This window comes from Pomacea canaliculata, linkage group LG3 (assembly GCF_003073045.1).
Source record: "Pomacea canaliculata isolate SZHN2017 linkage group LG3, ASM307304v1, whole genome shotgun sequence".
Lineage (NCBI taxonomy): Eukaryota > Metazoa > Mollusca > Gastropoda > Architaenioglossa > Ampullariidae > Pomacea > Pomacea canaliculata.
Window position 1 is genome coordinate 32,521,253 of NC_037592.1, and position 14,841 is coordinate 32,536,093.

Consider the following 14,841-nt stretch of genomic DNA (forward strand, 5'->3'; position numbering starts at 1 on the left):
GGGTTTCATTGCTTCGGTCTCGAACATTTGGTTTCGACCGTCCTCCCGGGAATTATGTTCAGAACCGGGTATACTGTACACCTCGGTTCTCGAACATAATTCGTTCCGGGAGGACGGTCGAGAACCAAATTGTTCGAGAAGCCGAAGCAATGAAACCCATAGGAAATAATGGAAACTGGCAAATTAATTCGTTCAAGCCCCAGGAAAATGCTATTTACTGGCCTAATTTGTATATAATATGTGAAGAAAAACGTGAGTCTCAAACAGAAATAAGAAATAAAAGTGTATTTATTAAAACAAACAAAAAATTAAATAAAAAATTGTGTTCATTTACTGTACTGTACCAAACTTTATGGCAGGAGGAATGAATGTGGAGGGAGGAGGGAAGGAGGATGGTTATTGTGAAGGGGTTCAATAAAAACAGAGGGTAACTGCTCTGTTGGTGTTCTGTTCTCTGTATCTTTTGCTGAGGAGATCAGAATTTGCTCTGCAGTTGCTTGTCTGATTTCTTACGGAAGAATTGTCATTTGATGTTTTTTTCTCCTTTGAACTTTTTTGGAAAGTGACATAACGGATTGTCATTAAAAATGTTAACTCTCTATTTGCTACACTTTATCAGGTGATGTTTGTCAAAAAATTTGGCGATTTCTGACCCATTTTGCAGCACATTTCATGACTCTCTCAAACGTGTCTCTCTCTTCGCCACTCACACTGATTGACGCAAGCAATGGCCGCGCTGGCAGGAACGCCATTTTCATCTCGGACGTTCTGTTCGAGTCCAAATATTTGTTCGGTATTTCCAAGACAAAATTTCTCGAATTTTTATTTCTGGGTCGAATACCGATTTGGTCGAAAGTCAAGGCGTTCGAGAACCGAGGTATCACTGTATTTGCTTTCTCGTGGTGTTTCGTGCTACCAATAATGCATTTATTTCATTTGTTCCAGCTATTTTTATAAAAAAAAATTTGAGACAAATTATCTTATAAAGTGGAGTGATCAGAGCACATGCGTCCCATCCTGGAGGCGAAAATGTTAAACGGCTTGAGGATAAGTCTTCCAGATTTTGTACCCGACTCTTCAGAACAATGGTGCCAAACCTTTAGCTTTTCTCGCCCGAGGGCCGCATTGGGCATGAATTAAAATATCGCGGGGCCAGAACATGGCGGTTTTACCAGAATCATGACGGTTAAAAATGAAATTGTTATGTCTGCTTAAACTGAGTGGGCCGGATGAGGTATCCCTGCTTTAGAAGGTTGGATGGAAAGGCAATATGTGATGGAGAGTAGAGTGTGTGTGTGTGTGGGGGGGAAATAGGTGTTTTACTAAGCCCCTTAAACAAATGCCACATGCAGAAAAAGAATTGGCAAGATTTTATTCTTTGCACTGGTGATATTATTTAACACATTTGTTCACACTACTTCATACTGATTGATACTGCGGCGAGTTACGTTACCTTGTCGGCTTGGAGTAATCTCCCTGGAAAAACAGAGCCACATGGACCAAACATCATTGTCAGGGACGCTCTAAAAGACTAACATTTTTTGAATGATGGATAGGAGCTCCAGCCTGCAAAGCGGTAAATCTTCAAGAGGCAGACACTGACTGTTTATGACAAAAAGATCAAGTGTTCATCTAAAGCGATTTTCGGTCGCTTAAATATTTTAGGCAGTTAATTTATAATCATGACTTTCATGATAAACTATCAAGTGTCCAAACAACTCTATCGAGGAAAGATTAGCGTATATAGTCCTCATGTTAAGATAATTGTTTGCTGTAGATTGTTACATAATGTTGCATTTTTCATCGTTTTTGTTCCTTTGGTAGTTTTGTAAACACGTTCATTTTGGTGTCGACCCTTTTGCATTTATTATGAGTAAGTGTCGTTTGGTAATCATCACAAGTCATAAATACATTTTGAGTTTGATAAGATAAATTTCCGCAAAACAGGCGAACTTGTTTGCATGGGCTAACAGAGACACATCAATTGCTCGTGAACAAGGAGTGTTGCTGCACTGTCTCCCAAAATATTAGAAAACACAAGCAAACTGGGCAAATATATGCACACTTAAATAATGTATATGAACGTGTTTGTATTCGAAACAGTTTACATGCTGATTATTTTTCAATTCATTTTTTTCAGACAAAATGAAAGTCCAAGTTTTTTTGGAGGGAATACATGCTGCTGATGGGGAACACATCCTATTACCCCTTTCTTCATGTGCCTTGCTGCTTATTGCACACTATTGTAACTCTGAACAGTTTAGTTTTGTTTTTGTGAATAACGACAAAGAATGTTCCCAATACATGCCCATTCCTTTAAGAGGTAAGATTGTTCTTTCTTAAAGCTGTTTTTTAAGCTATTTCTGATTTTTTAATGAATGTTTTGTTGTTAGTAATATGCAAAAATGAAGGTTTTGAAATATTTGTTAATAGAGATAAAACTATTTCAGAATAACATTTAAGAACTATTGATGTTCACAAGAACAACAAAGGGAAAAGAGAGAGACACAACAGCTCAGATCCAAAGGAGTTTTGTTTTACATAGATACACTCAATCCTAATGTCATAAGAAGAAATAGGTGTTTTTGGCTTAAAAACTATGTATTTCTTCTCTGCAGTCCTGATTTTTTTTAAAGGAACGGTTGGTGTCTTTGTACAAATTATATGAAAACATTACTAAATGGATTATAAAAAGGATTACTATTTTCTTTCAGGTATGCAAAGGATAGAACATAAGTTCACTGATTTAGAATCAATTCCACAGCCTGTGTGCAGAGTTTTGATGCCTGCTGTGTTTGATTCATCAGTGAATCTGGTGCGCAGTGGATTGTGTGTTGTGGCAAGACACATGATTAGGATAGCAGATGCTATTTCTCCCAACCAGCACTTAAAGGATCTTTTGGTGAGCAAGTGGTCACTCAACTCACTTAACAAAAATAAACCAAATAATATATTTTACAGGGGAAAAAAAGTAACATGACAGGCCATTTCTTATCAAGATCTTTCTTGTTATTAACCTCAAACAGTGTTATTGTTCAGTATGTAGGGTATATAACATTTTGCTTTACTCTGTGCTATAATTTGAAGTTTTATGGGTGAATTATAGAGCTACACTAACCAGAAAATTGATGAGTTGAAGATGAATGTTTAGATGTAGTGGTCTTTTTACTGGTTTGTGTACTGAGCCTGGGGTTCTTGACTGTACTATACTGATCAGTGGTGCATAAACAGTTTATAAGGCTGTCCCTTTGATCATAGCTGACCGCTGAAGGCATTGTGTTAATATTTCTCCCTTGAGACACATTTACATTACAGAATGCGATATACATCTTTTACATGTTAAATTATAATTTAATATTCTGCATAAAAATATTGGTTGGTAAAATATATGCAAAGAAGTTATCATAACATAAATTTTTAAAGGAACACTTAAGTCTTAAAATATATTGGGCTAAAAGGATAGATTCTGTCATGCTGAATCATTTCCTTTTAAAATTTTGTGTTTAAAAAGAACCATTTACTTATGACTGTGTTTAAAGCATAGCTACAAGCTGGTTTTTAGAGCCCACCATGTTTTGTTGTCAAATGACATTGGCTTTCGCCCAACACAAGTGTTAACTTTCACTTGAGACTGTGCTGTAAAATGAATCAGAGTACAGTAATGGAAAGATGAGAAAAAAATGGAGGACACTGTGGTGAAAGAGGATGTGGTTACAAACACACCACTTCAAGGGATGGTGAGCAAAAGAACACAACCTGCCATCAGATGAGCATGCTCAGTGTGAAATGCTACCAACAGACTGTCATCTTCCTTCCTTGCACTGGAGACTGTCGACTGCACTCACACATGTACTGCCTGGGGCTGTGATACACTGAAAACTGTCCATGTGAGATGGGCCCACAGACCCCTAAGCATGTCCTGCAGCTCTGCCCACTACACAGACAGACATGGATAGAACTGTGGCCTCACTGGAAGACAAATTTTAGGACACCAAAGAAAACTTTGGAAAAAACATCACTTTTTATAACTACAGAGAAACTGAAGTCTGACAGGCACAATTCCTGGAACACAAAAGAAAGAAAGGTTATAAAGAGTTTCAATAAGGCAACTACATCCTTTGATATGACAATTGGTGCCAAGAAAGTCCCGCCAACAATCTCTATGAAAAAAAGAATGATGTCATTGCAAAAGAGAATGAATCTCTACATCACTGTATTGAATCTGGTTCTATTGCAAACAGAATTTTATAGATCCTTGTCCACAAACAAAGCCAGTTGGGAGGTTAGTCAATTTGATGATTTTCAAATTCGACCATGAGTCAGTTTGACCATAGCCCACAACTGATTTGACCACAGCCCATAGTCAATTCAGCCAAATCATCTATGTGATAATTTGGCCATGTAATAAGTGAATTGATAAACTCTCCTTTCTTGTGTTTGGTAGAGGCATGTCAATCTTTCTTTTGTGTGTGTGTTTTGCTACCAGTTTTCCAAGCTTGGTTAAACTCTTCTTGTCAAATGGGTCCAGATAAGCCATGAATTAGTGTCATGTTTCTTTTCCTTTATGAATGAGTATGCAAAAATAGTGGCCTTAATGACCCATTCCTGAACTGTGTTTTACAAACGATGGAAATAAACAACTCGTTCGCATCTTGTCATCGGATGTGTTTCAGAAAGTCAATATTTATCACTAAAGTCCATCTTGCTAGTTCACTTGCCAATCCCTGTAAGTGAATATGTTTCATATACTTGTGGTTTCAATTTTCAGGGTTTCCGAGAGGGAAGTCTTAGGATGTGTGCAGAGGTATGTCTATTCATCTTTTACTTATAAGTAATGAGGTTGATTTCTGACCCTGAAGATAGTGCTTCATGATAAGGTATTACATTAATGGCTTCAAAATACTTGTGGATCTAGAGAAGGAAATGATCATCGCTGTCATTATCATTTAGTGATCATTATGATCATCATGATCATTATTAATGTTGTTGGTTCCTGCTGGGCATCATTTAATCTTTTTTTTTGGGGGGGGGGGGTCATGCTTCTCTTCCCCATTGTTTTAAGTAGAAATCCTGAAGAGTCCTTAACTTCTTTGTTTGTTTGGTTTTTTTTTTAAGGTATCAGGATGGACAAAACTGTGTGAAGTAGAGCTGCCACACAGTGTCACCATGCTGGTGCATCAGATATCAGCAGCGTAAGTTTACATTTGGGGACTATAGCATTCACTGTGCCCATCATTTTATTTTCCAGTATCAATGGGTAGAGAGATAGCTATTTGGATGTGACTGATATAGGGAGAAAGGGGGAAAGGATGATTGAGTAACTGACTGATCTGTTAGTTTTGGTATATGAAGTTTGCATTGTGTTTTATCCATGATTCATTTAAAAGTCATTTGCCTACAAAAACTTGCTAGTGAGAATGATGCTGTTTTCAGTTCAAAAAAGCAGACTTTGCAGAGGCTATAGAATGGTGCATTTCTTCTTTCAGAAAATTAGCCTCCGAAAATGGGAACCCTATCCAGGTGCAGTTTTCAGGAGACCTTGTCAAGCTGGAAGCTCATTTTGCAAAGCCACCTAGAGTTCACAACGACGACAGATGGAGGCGTGATGAGCTGACAAAATTGCAAGCTGACACCAAAGATGATGAAAAGTACTTAACTTTGATAAAGAGCGTGAAAGTAGAAAAATCTCTTTTCTCATTTGAAAAAGTTACTATACTACCACATGGATGTAGGAAGTTTCGGGTTGAAAAAGACATTGCAAAGGAACTGCAGCTTTTGGAACATACCATGTTAATTAGCATGGAGCAAATAAATATGGATGAGGCAAAAGAAAAGGAATCCAGTATATGTAAGTTTTGTATGTGAATTATTTTCTATTTTATTGTGTCATAGAGAAGGTATGAGAGGAAATGATTTCACAACTCTTCGTAAATCTCTTTTAAACATATAGCTCTATTGTGAATACTTTTTGTTTAATTGACAGCATGCCATGAGAGATACATTAAAAAAATTTCTCATTGTGAAGTTCAGGATAGGGCACAGATTTTTCAGATAAAATATAGATTGATAAAGAAGAAGTTTTTGAATGAATGCATGAGTCATCAGTGTAGCTAAAAGGACTCAGTCAGAAATAACTAAAAAATACTTTGTACTAATGAAGAAAATGAAACAGATAACTGTAGGTGGAACTTAAAAACAAATCTGTCAAGAAATGGAGAAAAGAGGCTATTTCTCTCTTCCAAGTTCATATGCATATAACAAAGATTCTTCATGTCTACCTACTCTGTACAACCTCAAGGACAGAATCTTTTAAAGTAAATTGAGAGAGGTGAATTGTTTTCCTTTAATTCAGAGGTTAAGAACAAGATGACTAAGAAGAAAAGAAGAAAAATAAAGTAGCACAGTTAGCGATAAATCACAGTGAATTAGTTTTCTAAATGTGAATGCATTTTTTGTAGTTACAGATGTTTATCTTATGGCATTTTAAAGCATTATCCAGCACGATATACATGCTTTGCACCTGCAGGGCTTAACAAGCAACAGGTGTGCTCCTTAATCCAGTCACTCACTTACCAAGATATACAGCTAATTCATCTCTACTCAGAAGGAGTAGAAATGACCTTGGCTGACATTTGCCTTTTTGTCTACTTTTACTTTTTGATGGTAAGTTGCTGGGGTGGCAAGAACATTAGTATATCTATGCTTGTGAATAGACTTAAAGGTCTGTGCATGTGTGTATGTATACAAATGAGTGTGTGTACATTTATGTGTGTACAGGATGTGAGAGAGAGGGAGAAAATGTGTACATGAGCATACAATAAATTAATTTTGTCTTTAAAGAGATTTCTGAACAGCATGTTCTTCTTTCCCTTATCAGTTTAAATAAAACAAAGCAAAAAGGGAGGATAAAGAACCCAGCAAACATCTATGGAGGATAATAATAAAAAATGCAAAATTTATACAGCACATAATCTCACGCATAAGAAGACATGTTTAACTTATTAGGGAAAGAAGAACAAGTAAACACGCGAATGACAAAAGGATAAACAACAGTACTGATGACAAATAAAAGACAAATATAAAGAACGTTAAGGGGATCCAAGTAACAAGGACTGAAAGTATCATTATTTTGCAAAAGGAATATGAGCAGGGAAATAGCCATAAACAGAAAAGGGGGTAAGGGTGTGAACATTTCATGTGTGTCGTCAAGATACTTTAGAAGTTACATAAACACTTTTTGTTTATCCTTTATAACTCTCTCATTCTCATACAAACTGTTGGAGAATGCCACATTATTTTTAGTAAAACATTTATATAAAAGATTAGCTAATTAAAGAAAAAGCTACAGATAACAGTAGTTTCAGGCTTTAATTCAGTGTTTTAATTTCATTTCATTATCCAGGAAGTTGCCTTATCATCTAAACTTGGTAACATGTTTTGCTTATGCTGTTAAAAGAAAATAAAGGTTAGGATCCCATGGTCTAACAGTTATGGGGGCAGTAAACTGTTTGTTCAAAATAAGTAAAAGAGGCCACTAATTTCTAGGATGTAGTATGCGGAAGGTGGAAACTCTCTCCTTCCACCACATATTACCTTTCCTGATAAAATCAGATACACATCGCTTCTGGGTGTGCAATGGGAGTTTTCCAGTCAGTTCCAGTTGAGCATTGAACTTGTGATCCTGTGTTCTAATGTTAAGGGCAGTAACCACCAGCCTACATACTTCCTTCCCTTAAATAATACAATGTACAGAATGATGGAGTAGGTTGCCTTTGATCTTGTTGGATGCAGTCACACTATCCTCCCCCCAAAATCCTGTAACTGATGACTTTTTATTACAATTTCAGGAGGCTTTGTCTTTCGATCAATCAGGACTTTCAAACTTTCTTCCTAGAGTGCTTTCTTGGTTGCATCACATGACCTCCTTGCCAAGATTACAAGCAGCAGCATTTGCCTGTGGTCTTAACATTCAAGGACTAAAGTCAGGTTTAGAAGCACAGACATCACTGGTAGAGGGTCAGGCGATGGTAGAATTCTTCAGATCGAATGTGGAACAGGTGATGGAGAATGATATGGAACTCAGGTATTGTCCTTTCACAAAAAAAAGATGGTAAATGTAGAGACAGGGATAGTGGTAACTAGAAAGGATAATAAAGTGCCTGTCATGCACCATGTTACAACTATAATGTAGCTTTTCTCATCATGTGGGTAGCACCCTTCTTTATCTGTCATGAGGCACATGATCCTTTAAATAGGGTGTAGTTGAACTAGCTACACCTCAAACACAAACTTGGACTAAACCTACATGTACAAACCTATATGCACACGCACACACAGAGCAATAGAAAAGTGGGAGAAATTTCTCTTGATATACTATCTCCACTTCTAACAAGACCATTGTTTTTATAAATGCCACTTCTATTAATGCAAGATTTAATTGACTTAAGATGACTCATTTTTCACTTTATTCTCACTCTTCCTTAGATTTTCAGTTAGTTTTGGGTCTATATCTATTTTCTCATCAGGTGAAAAAGCATGTGCAATAAGTCTAACATTCATGGAAAACACAATTGAAATAAAAGTGTGTGAACATAAGTAAATCACATACTCTAACAGTGTGTGGACTTTTACTTCAACAGTCGTCGATGTCGTACAAAACACAAAGCTATCAAGCCAGAGGTTGTTGAGGCATTGAATAAAGTAAAGGTAAGCCATTAAAATGAAACAGAATATTTAAAAATATTTAGAGGCCTGCAGAGGAGTATTTTAATAGTAATAATTGGGACACTGCAGCTTTAACCATGTTTACTTTGAATAAATCAGTTTCAGGAAGGTATAACAGAACTGTAAATAGAGATATCACATGTAACTTACTTGACTTGCAAATTTTAATTGTTGTGATTACTTAAGAGCACAAAAGATGTCAGGAGCATGCTCTTCACTTGTACACTTATCGCCCAGTTTCCAACTTGTCTTCTCTCAAAGATCATAGAGAAAGTAGTTTTGACACAGCTCTGGGTCTACTTACAAGAGCACCAGCTCATCCCCCATGCTCAGTCAGCATATAGACCTTTTCACAATGCTGAATCTATTTTAATTAAAGTGACCATTGACATATTATCTGCCCTTGACAATGGTGATGTTTCTGCCTTAACTTTATTGGACCCATCTGCTGCAGTCGACACTATCGACCACTGCTCCTTCATAGACTATACACCCTCTATGACTATGTGACTTCTGGACCTGCACTAACATGTTAACTACTATCTCACTAATAGGATGCAAACTGTGTTCATTGATGGTCAAACATCTCACCCTGCTCCACTTTCTTGTGGTATCCCTCAAGGTTTCAGTACTCAGCCCAGTTCTGTTTATTCTGTGTATAAAACCACTTTCATCTTGCATCCAGTCTCACAACGTTTCTCATCAATCATGCTGATGATATGCAACTGTCCTGCTTCACTTCGTCTTTGCTACCAGCACCATAGAAGCCTGTATTAATGAAGTCAAAGACTGGATGGTAGCAAACTTAAGCTCAATGATGATAAAACGGATGCCCTCCTATGTTTGAGAAGAAGAAATCCATCTTCACTTGTTTGTCCAAATCACATCAAAGTGGGCAAAATCAACATCACTTTTGCTTCTTCCTCCGTCAGGAACCTGGGATTCATTGTCACTGCAGATATGACTCTTACTAAACAAGTTACAGCTGTCTGTCAGTCTGCCTATTACGAGCTATGCAAGATCAACACCATCCATCACATTCTACGTGTGCTACCAACACTCTTGTCTGTGTTTGTTCTATCCAGACTTGATTACTGTAACTCCTTGCTTGCTGGCTGCCCTGAATGCCTTCTTTGCAAACTCTAGAAAGTACAGAATTCTGCTGCATATCTGGTGCTTAGAGCTAGAAAACAGGACCACACCACCCCTCTCCTTCGTTTTCTGCACTCGCTACCCATCTGTTCTCATATCCAGCCCAAAATGGTGTGTTTTAATTTCTTTGCTGTCACCTGCCCTGATTATTTTTCTGACTGGCTCTTCTTTTATAGCTCATGTGTTATTTGTTTTCGTATGCTGTTCATGTTTCGTTCTTGCTCGTAAGCACTAAGAGCATACTCCTTAGGAGTGTGGGTATGTGCACTACAAATTTTGCATTTATTTATTTACAAAGTGATCAAAAAGACAGTAAATTGGGGTCATCATAAAAAACCTCAATTGTTAGAACTAGCATCTGTACTTCTGTTTTTCCTGTTTTCTAGCGAAAGGGCATAGAGCCCATTATTGGTCAGCATCTACGAGGCCATTGTGTTCAACTGGACTGGAAGGCATTTCCCTCAGCTGTCCATCCTCGAGAGGGTATCTTTTTGCATATCTCAACAAAATTTTGTCACTGTTACCTACTGATGCTATGTAAAAAGGAAAGGGAAGAACTGAAAGGAAAGTAATCAATTAACATATTTTAAGAGGACCTTTTCATGGACTTAAAGTTTACTTACATATATTCTGAAAGCAAGCATTTGCAAATTACCATGCAGCTTAGCATCAGGATAATGTTGTGGTGTGAACCTCAAAGCAGGGTCACTTTTCTCTGTGTAGTAAATTTCATGTGCGTGTTTTGCATATGTATGTATGCATGTTCACACCTGCTTATCCAGATATATGTTTTCAGGAGAGGTGCCTTTGAAGAGAGTGGAGCGCAAGTGCCAGCAGCTTGAAAATCTAGCCACAGCTATTCAGGAAGTAGCCAGACCTGATGATATCATTGTTGATTTTTGCAGTGGAGGGGTTAGTGGGTGTTAAATTCTTATCTGATTATTGTAGACAAAGTAGATCATAATTATGGGTAACTTAATTTATTTTTGATATGACAATAATCCTACACTGGTAGGTTCTTTGTCATAGTTTTGATGACCCCTATACTTTGTAAATGGGTCAGCGCTGGTTGTATCTGAAAATTTATCAAATACAAACTGGATGTGGAAAATTATTTTCTAAAATGTAACAGATACACATTTTCCATTTTTATTCTGTTTGTTTACTTTTCTATCTTTATAGATTTATTTGAGCAGAAAGTTCTGCTAAGAAACCTGCTTAATTTATATCTTTAATACAATGCAGATACTCTAAAATGCCACTTTCAGTAGTGTTGCCCATACACGAGCATTCAATGATTACTGCTTATCCCTGTTGTTTAGAGACAAAACTTGAGTAGCTCATCTTCATTGCATTAAAATATTTTTGTTTAAAGAAAAACACTATTTTAACACTAATGGAATTTTTTTGCACGCATTCAAATATGTTATAGTTTGTAGTTTTCCTTCTAGGGACACCTGGGCATTGTTGTTGCCTATCTGCTGCCGCAGTGCAAGGTACTTGCTTGTTACATGTTTGTGCTTTTCTAAATTAAAGATCAAAAAAGCGTTAAGTTTGTTGGATAATGGCAACTGTTAGGATTAATACTATTGCATTTAATAATAATTAAAAATGCTGCAGATGGTGATATTTTTCTCAACAAAACAGTTACAGAACTCAATTTTAAACAATATCTGGATGAAACATCTTTTCTGAAAAATGAATTTTTATCTATCAACAGTATACTAATACATTTATAATACCTGTGATATTGCTACTGCTTTGTGGTTGCTTATGAATAAAGAATTTATCACTTTTACTGTGTAAGATGACATAATTCACCATGTAGTGATACACAGGTTTGTTTGGTGGAGAACAAGGAGGAATCACTTATGAAAGCAAGATCAAGAATAGAGTCCTTGAATCTGACTAACATCATATTGTATCAGGTACATTTACTCTGCAGGGAATAGTCATTTTCTTTGTTCCTAAGTAATTTGTAGTCCATATTTGAAATTGATGATCTACTTGAGCTGGTCTTGCCTGCACTATGAAAAAATAAACAATAAGCAGTGGATTTTCAGGTGGATATATGCTCATTGCATTACTTACTACTAAAAGTGCCTTTTGTAAATGAAGTCACATTTTTAAATATTCTGCATGCAGTAGTTCATCAGTACTTTTTTAATTAAATGTTCCTTTCTCCACAGTGCAACTTAGATTACTTTGTAGGGAAATTTGATGTTGGCACTTGCCTTCATGCCTGTGGGACAGCTACTGACATGGTGCTCAGCCTTTGTCTTCGGAATAATGCTGCTTTTGTTATCTGCCCCTGTTGTTATGGCAGCATTCAGCGCACACATCTTTTGTCTTACCCGCGCAGTAAACTATACCAAGATTGTGGTGTTACATACACAGTAAGAGCACTATTTTTTTTTTAACACCTGTTAAAATGAATCCATGTTCTTTGGAGTAATTGTGCCTTTATTTTCTTTACATTGTGTTATATGTATACAATGTCTTTAAAAAAGAGAAAATTTTAAAAAATCCACGACAGAGAATATTAAATTTTATGTCTCAGTTGTAACCTAGAGAGTAGAAATGATATTTTGAGTTCACAAAGAATCAAAACTAAGAAAGCAACGAGAACTGCCTCTTTAGACTATATGTGTATCTCTACAGGAATTTTTAACTCTTGGTCATGCAGCAGATCAGACTGAATTCAACATTGCTCTGGAACAGCAAGGTAAGTGGCACATTATCCACCACTGTTTGACTTTCTCATAGCTTTCCTTGGATGCCGGTTTCCAGTTTTATGAAAAAAACCCAATTTATTAAGATTCCAAATTGTTCTCATAATAGTGATATTAACTTGGTTAACACATCATCAAAATAAACATTTTTAAATAAGAATTTTACCATGTAGCTGACTTGAAGGTTGCATTTGTTGACGATGAATCATGTTCAAAATATTTAAAGTTACACCAGATCACGTTGTTCCAGAAAGAACAAGACAATTTTGTTTCAGCTGCGCTTTTGATTATAAATTGCAGGTCGGCTTTGCATGAACCTTGTAGACTTTGACAGAGCACAACTTGCAATAGAGTCTGACTACAAGGTAAACTTGTGCTCTCTGCAGCCTCTTACATGCAGTCCAAAAAACAACTTGCTCATCGGCCAGCAGCTCATGTGTGACCAGTTTGGTGATTAACAACAAACATGCATGCCTTACAATAAACAATAACTCACGGTCATGTAATAGAGAATAAAGTTCTTTAAAGCATTCTGTGCAGCCGTATTGTTCTACAATGACTAAATTTAAAACTGGTTTTTGTCCCACATTATCTTTTTCATGCAAACTGTGCACTCTAACCTTCATGTCAACTGTTTGCAGTTCACTATATCCTGTAGGTGCTCCTTTTGTCAAGACAGGTATATTCACATAAAAGATGATGGAAATAATTCTGATTTTCTCCCTTGTAAAAATATTGAAACAAATAGTAGTATTATGACTCCATATTATTATAAAGTACAGTTATCTAATTATGGATCTGAAATAGCATTGATTGATAACATAAATAGTTGGAATTCTTTAAAGCATTAAAAAAAATAAATACAAGGACTAGATTGTGGTCAGGGGAGCACGTTCTTGATGTAATTTTTGTTTTAAAATGATGTACTTCTCCAGACTTATCAGACTACCAATGGAACAAACAGCAAAGCAAGTGTAGAAATGAAATGGTATAAATGTGTTGCTTAAAATAAAATATAGAACTATATAAATGTTCACATATCAACATGGTTTGCTTTCTGGATGCAGCTCTTCATAATAGTATGGTGTCATGATCATACTATTTGTTTCTAAATTATATTTAAGTATTACATTTTTACCATATGGCAACTGTAACCCTTGTTCCGAAACTGCTTTGATATGTGTAGATTTCATAAAATATCATAACATACTTTTGCCTAAATGTAAGAATAATGTTTGCTAATTGTGATAATAAAAACTCATTTGGAAATTTTTGACATAGTTATTCTTTTACATTTTTAAAATGACAACCAAAGTAAACATTTTGCCTGAAAGAATGGCAATTGCTGTTAATGCCCAGATTAAAATTACTGCCGATAGACTCCAGTATCACAAAACAAACATACCATTATTTACAATGACTTTATTTTATCATTCATTTTTTCACAGCTTTTTCGTGTCAATTGCCGCCATCATAAACATTGCCTAAAAATAGCTGCCTGCATATGACAGTGGGAGAGAAAGAACTTCTCCTTTCAAATGATAACAAAATATTAACAAGCAGTAATAGACTTGCACCATACACAAGCAGCCGTTCACATGCTTAAATTTCCTAGACACGAGTCTTTAACACCACAGGCACACAGTTTACAAAGAAATAAAAATTTGTAACTAATTAAGAAAGTTTCACTTTGCAGGTTAGTAGCCCACGAAGATACTTTCCTCTCAATCCCAATCCCAGGTATGTACAAGATCATTGCTAACTGAGACCCTCCAAAGACTGACATTTTATCATTAAGCTGCAAGATTTGAAGCAGCGATCTGAATAGGAAAACAAACTTATGTTTAAAAATAACACTAACATCTGAAAGAAAAAAAAGCATTTACTGTGGTCAGAAACAAAAAGCAATATACAATAAGCAAGTGTATGCTAAGAGTTTTATGACAACTCAACTCTTCCCAAACTGCTTTAACTGTTGTCAAGTCATACAGGCCCATGCATTAACAAGTACAAACGTACTGTTTAAATCTCCTTAGATTCCAACACTGGAAAGAACTACTCTACTCTTAAAATACTTTGTTTAAAACCTCCAAAGAACCAAGGAGGATCTTTTCAAATTGTAAATAGCATCACAATCAGCTCATCTAAAATAAATATTTACACAAAATTCCTAACAGCAACAGATAATCTTGTAATAGACATCTTATGTCTCCCTGATGAGTTGCTTCCTTTC

The 14,841-nt window shown here is 36.1% G+C and overlaps 1 protein-coding gene across 1 annotated transcript; it reads left to right on the forward strand.

The window, feature by feature from the left end:
• Nucleotides 1–1,390: 1,390 nt before the first annotated feature.
• LOC112559079 (glutathione S-transferase C-terminal domain-containing protein-like) lies at nt 1,391–14,370 on the forward strand. The gene is made up of 16 exons (XM_025229976.1): nt 1,391–1,576; nt 2,141–2,323; nt 2,715–2,902; nt 4,769–4,804; nt 5,116–5,192; nt 5,487–5,848; nt 6,527–6,663; nt 7,848–8,083; nt 8,640–8,706; nt 10,263–10,359; nt 10,673–10,788; nt 11,328–11,372; nt 11,715–11,804; nt 12,066–12,272; nt 12,538–12,601; nt 12,909–14,370. Exons 1-16 carry the CDS (start codon nt 1,546–1,548, stop codon nt 13,064–13,066), a joined length of 2,094 nt encoding a protein of 697 aa, XP_025085761.1. The 5' UTR covers nt 1,391–1,545; the 3' UTR covers nt 13,067–14,370.
• Nucleotides 14,371–14,841: the final 471 nt, after the last annotated feature.

What these genes read in the sequence shown, in the direction of transcription:
- LOC112559079 (XM_025229976.1), top strand. Translation starts at nt 1,546, where the DNA reads ATGATGGATAGGAGCTCCAGCCTGCAAAGCG. An exon ending in GTGCATCAGATATCAGCAGC is followed by an intron (nt 5,193 to 5,486) that starts GTAAGTTTACAT and finishes TTCTTCTTTCAG; the next exon opens with AAAATTAGCCTCCGAAAATG. An exon ending in ATTGTGGTGTTACATACACA is followed by an intron (nt 12,273 to 12,537) that starts GTAAGAGCACTA and finishes GTATCTCTACAG; the next exon opens with GAATTTTTAACTCTTGGTCA.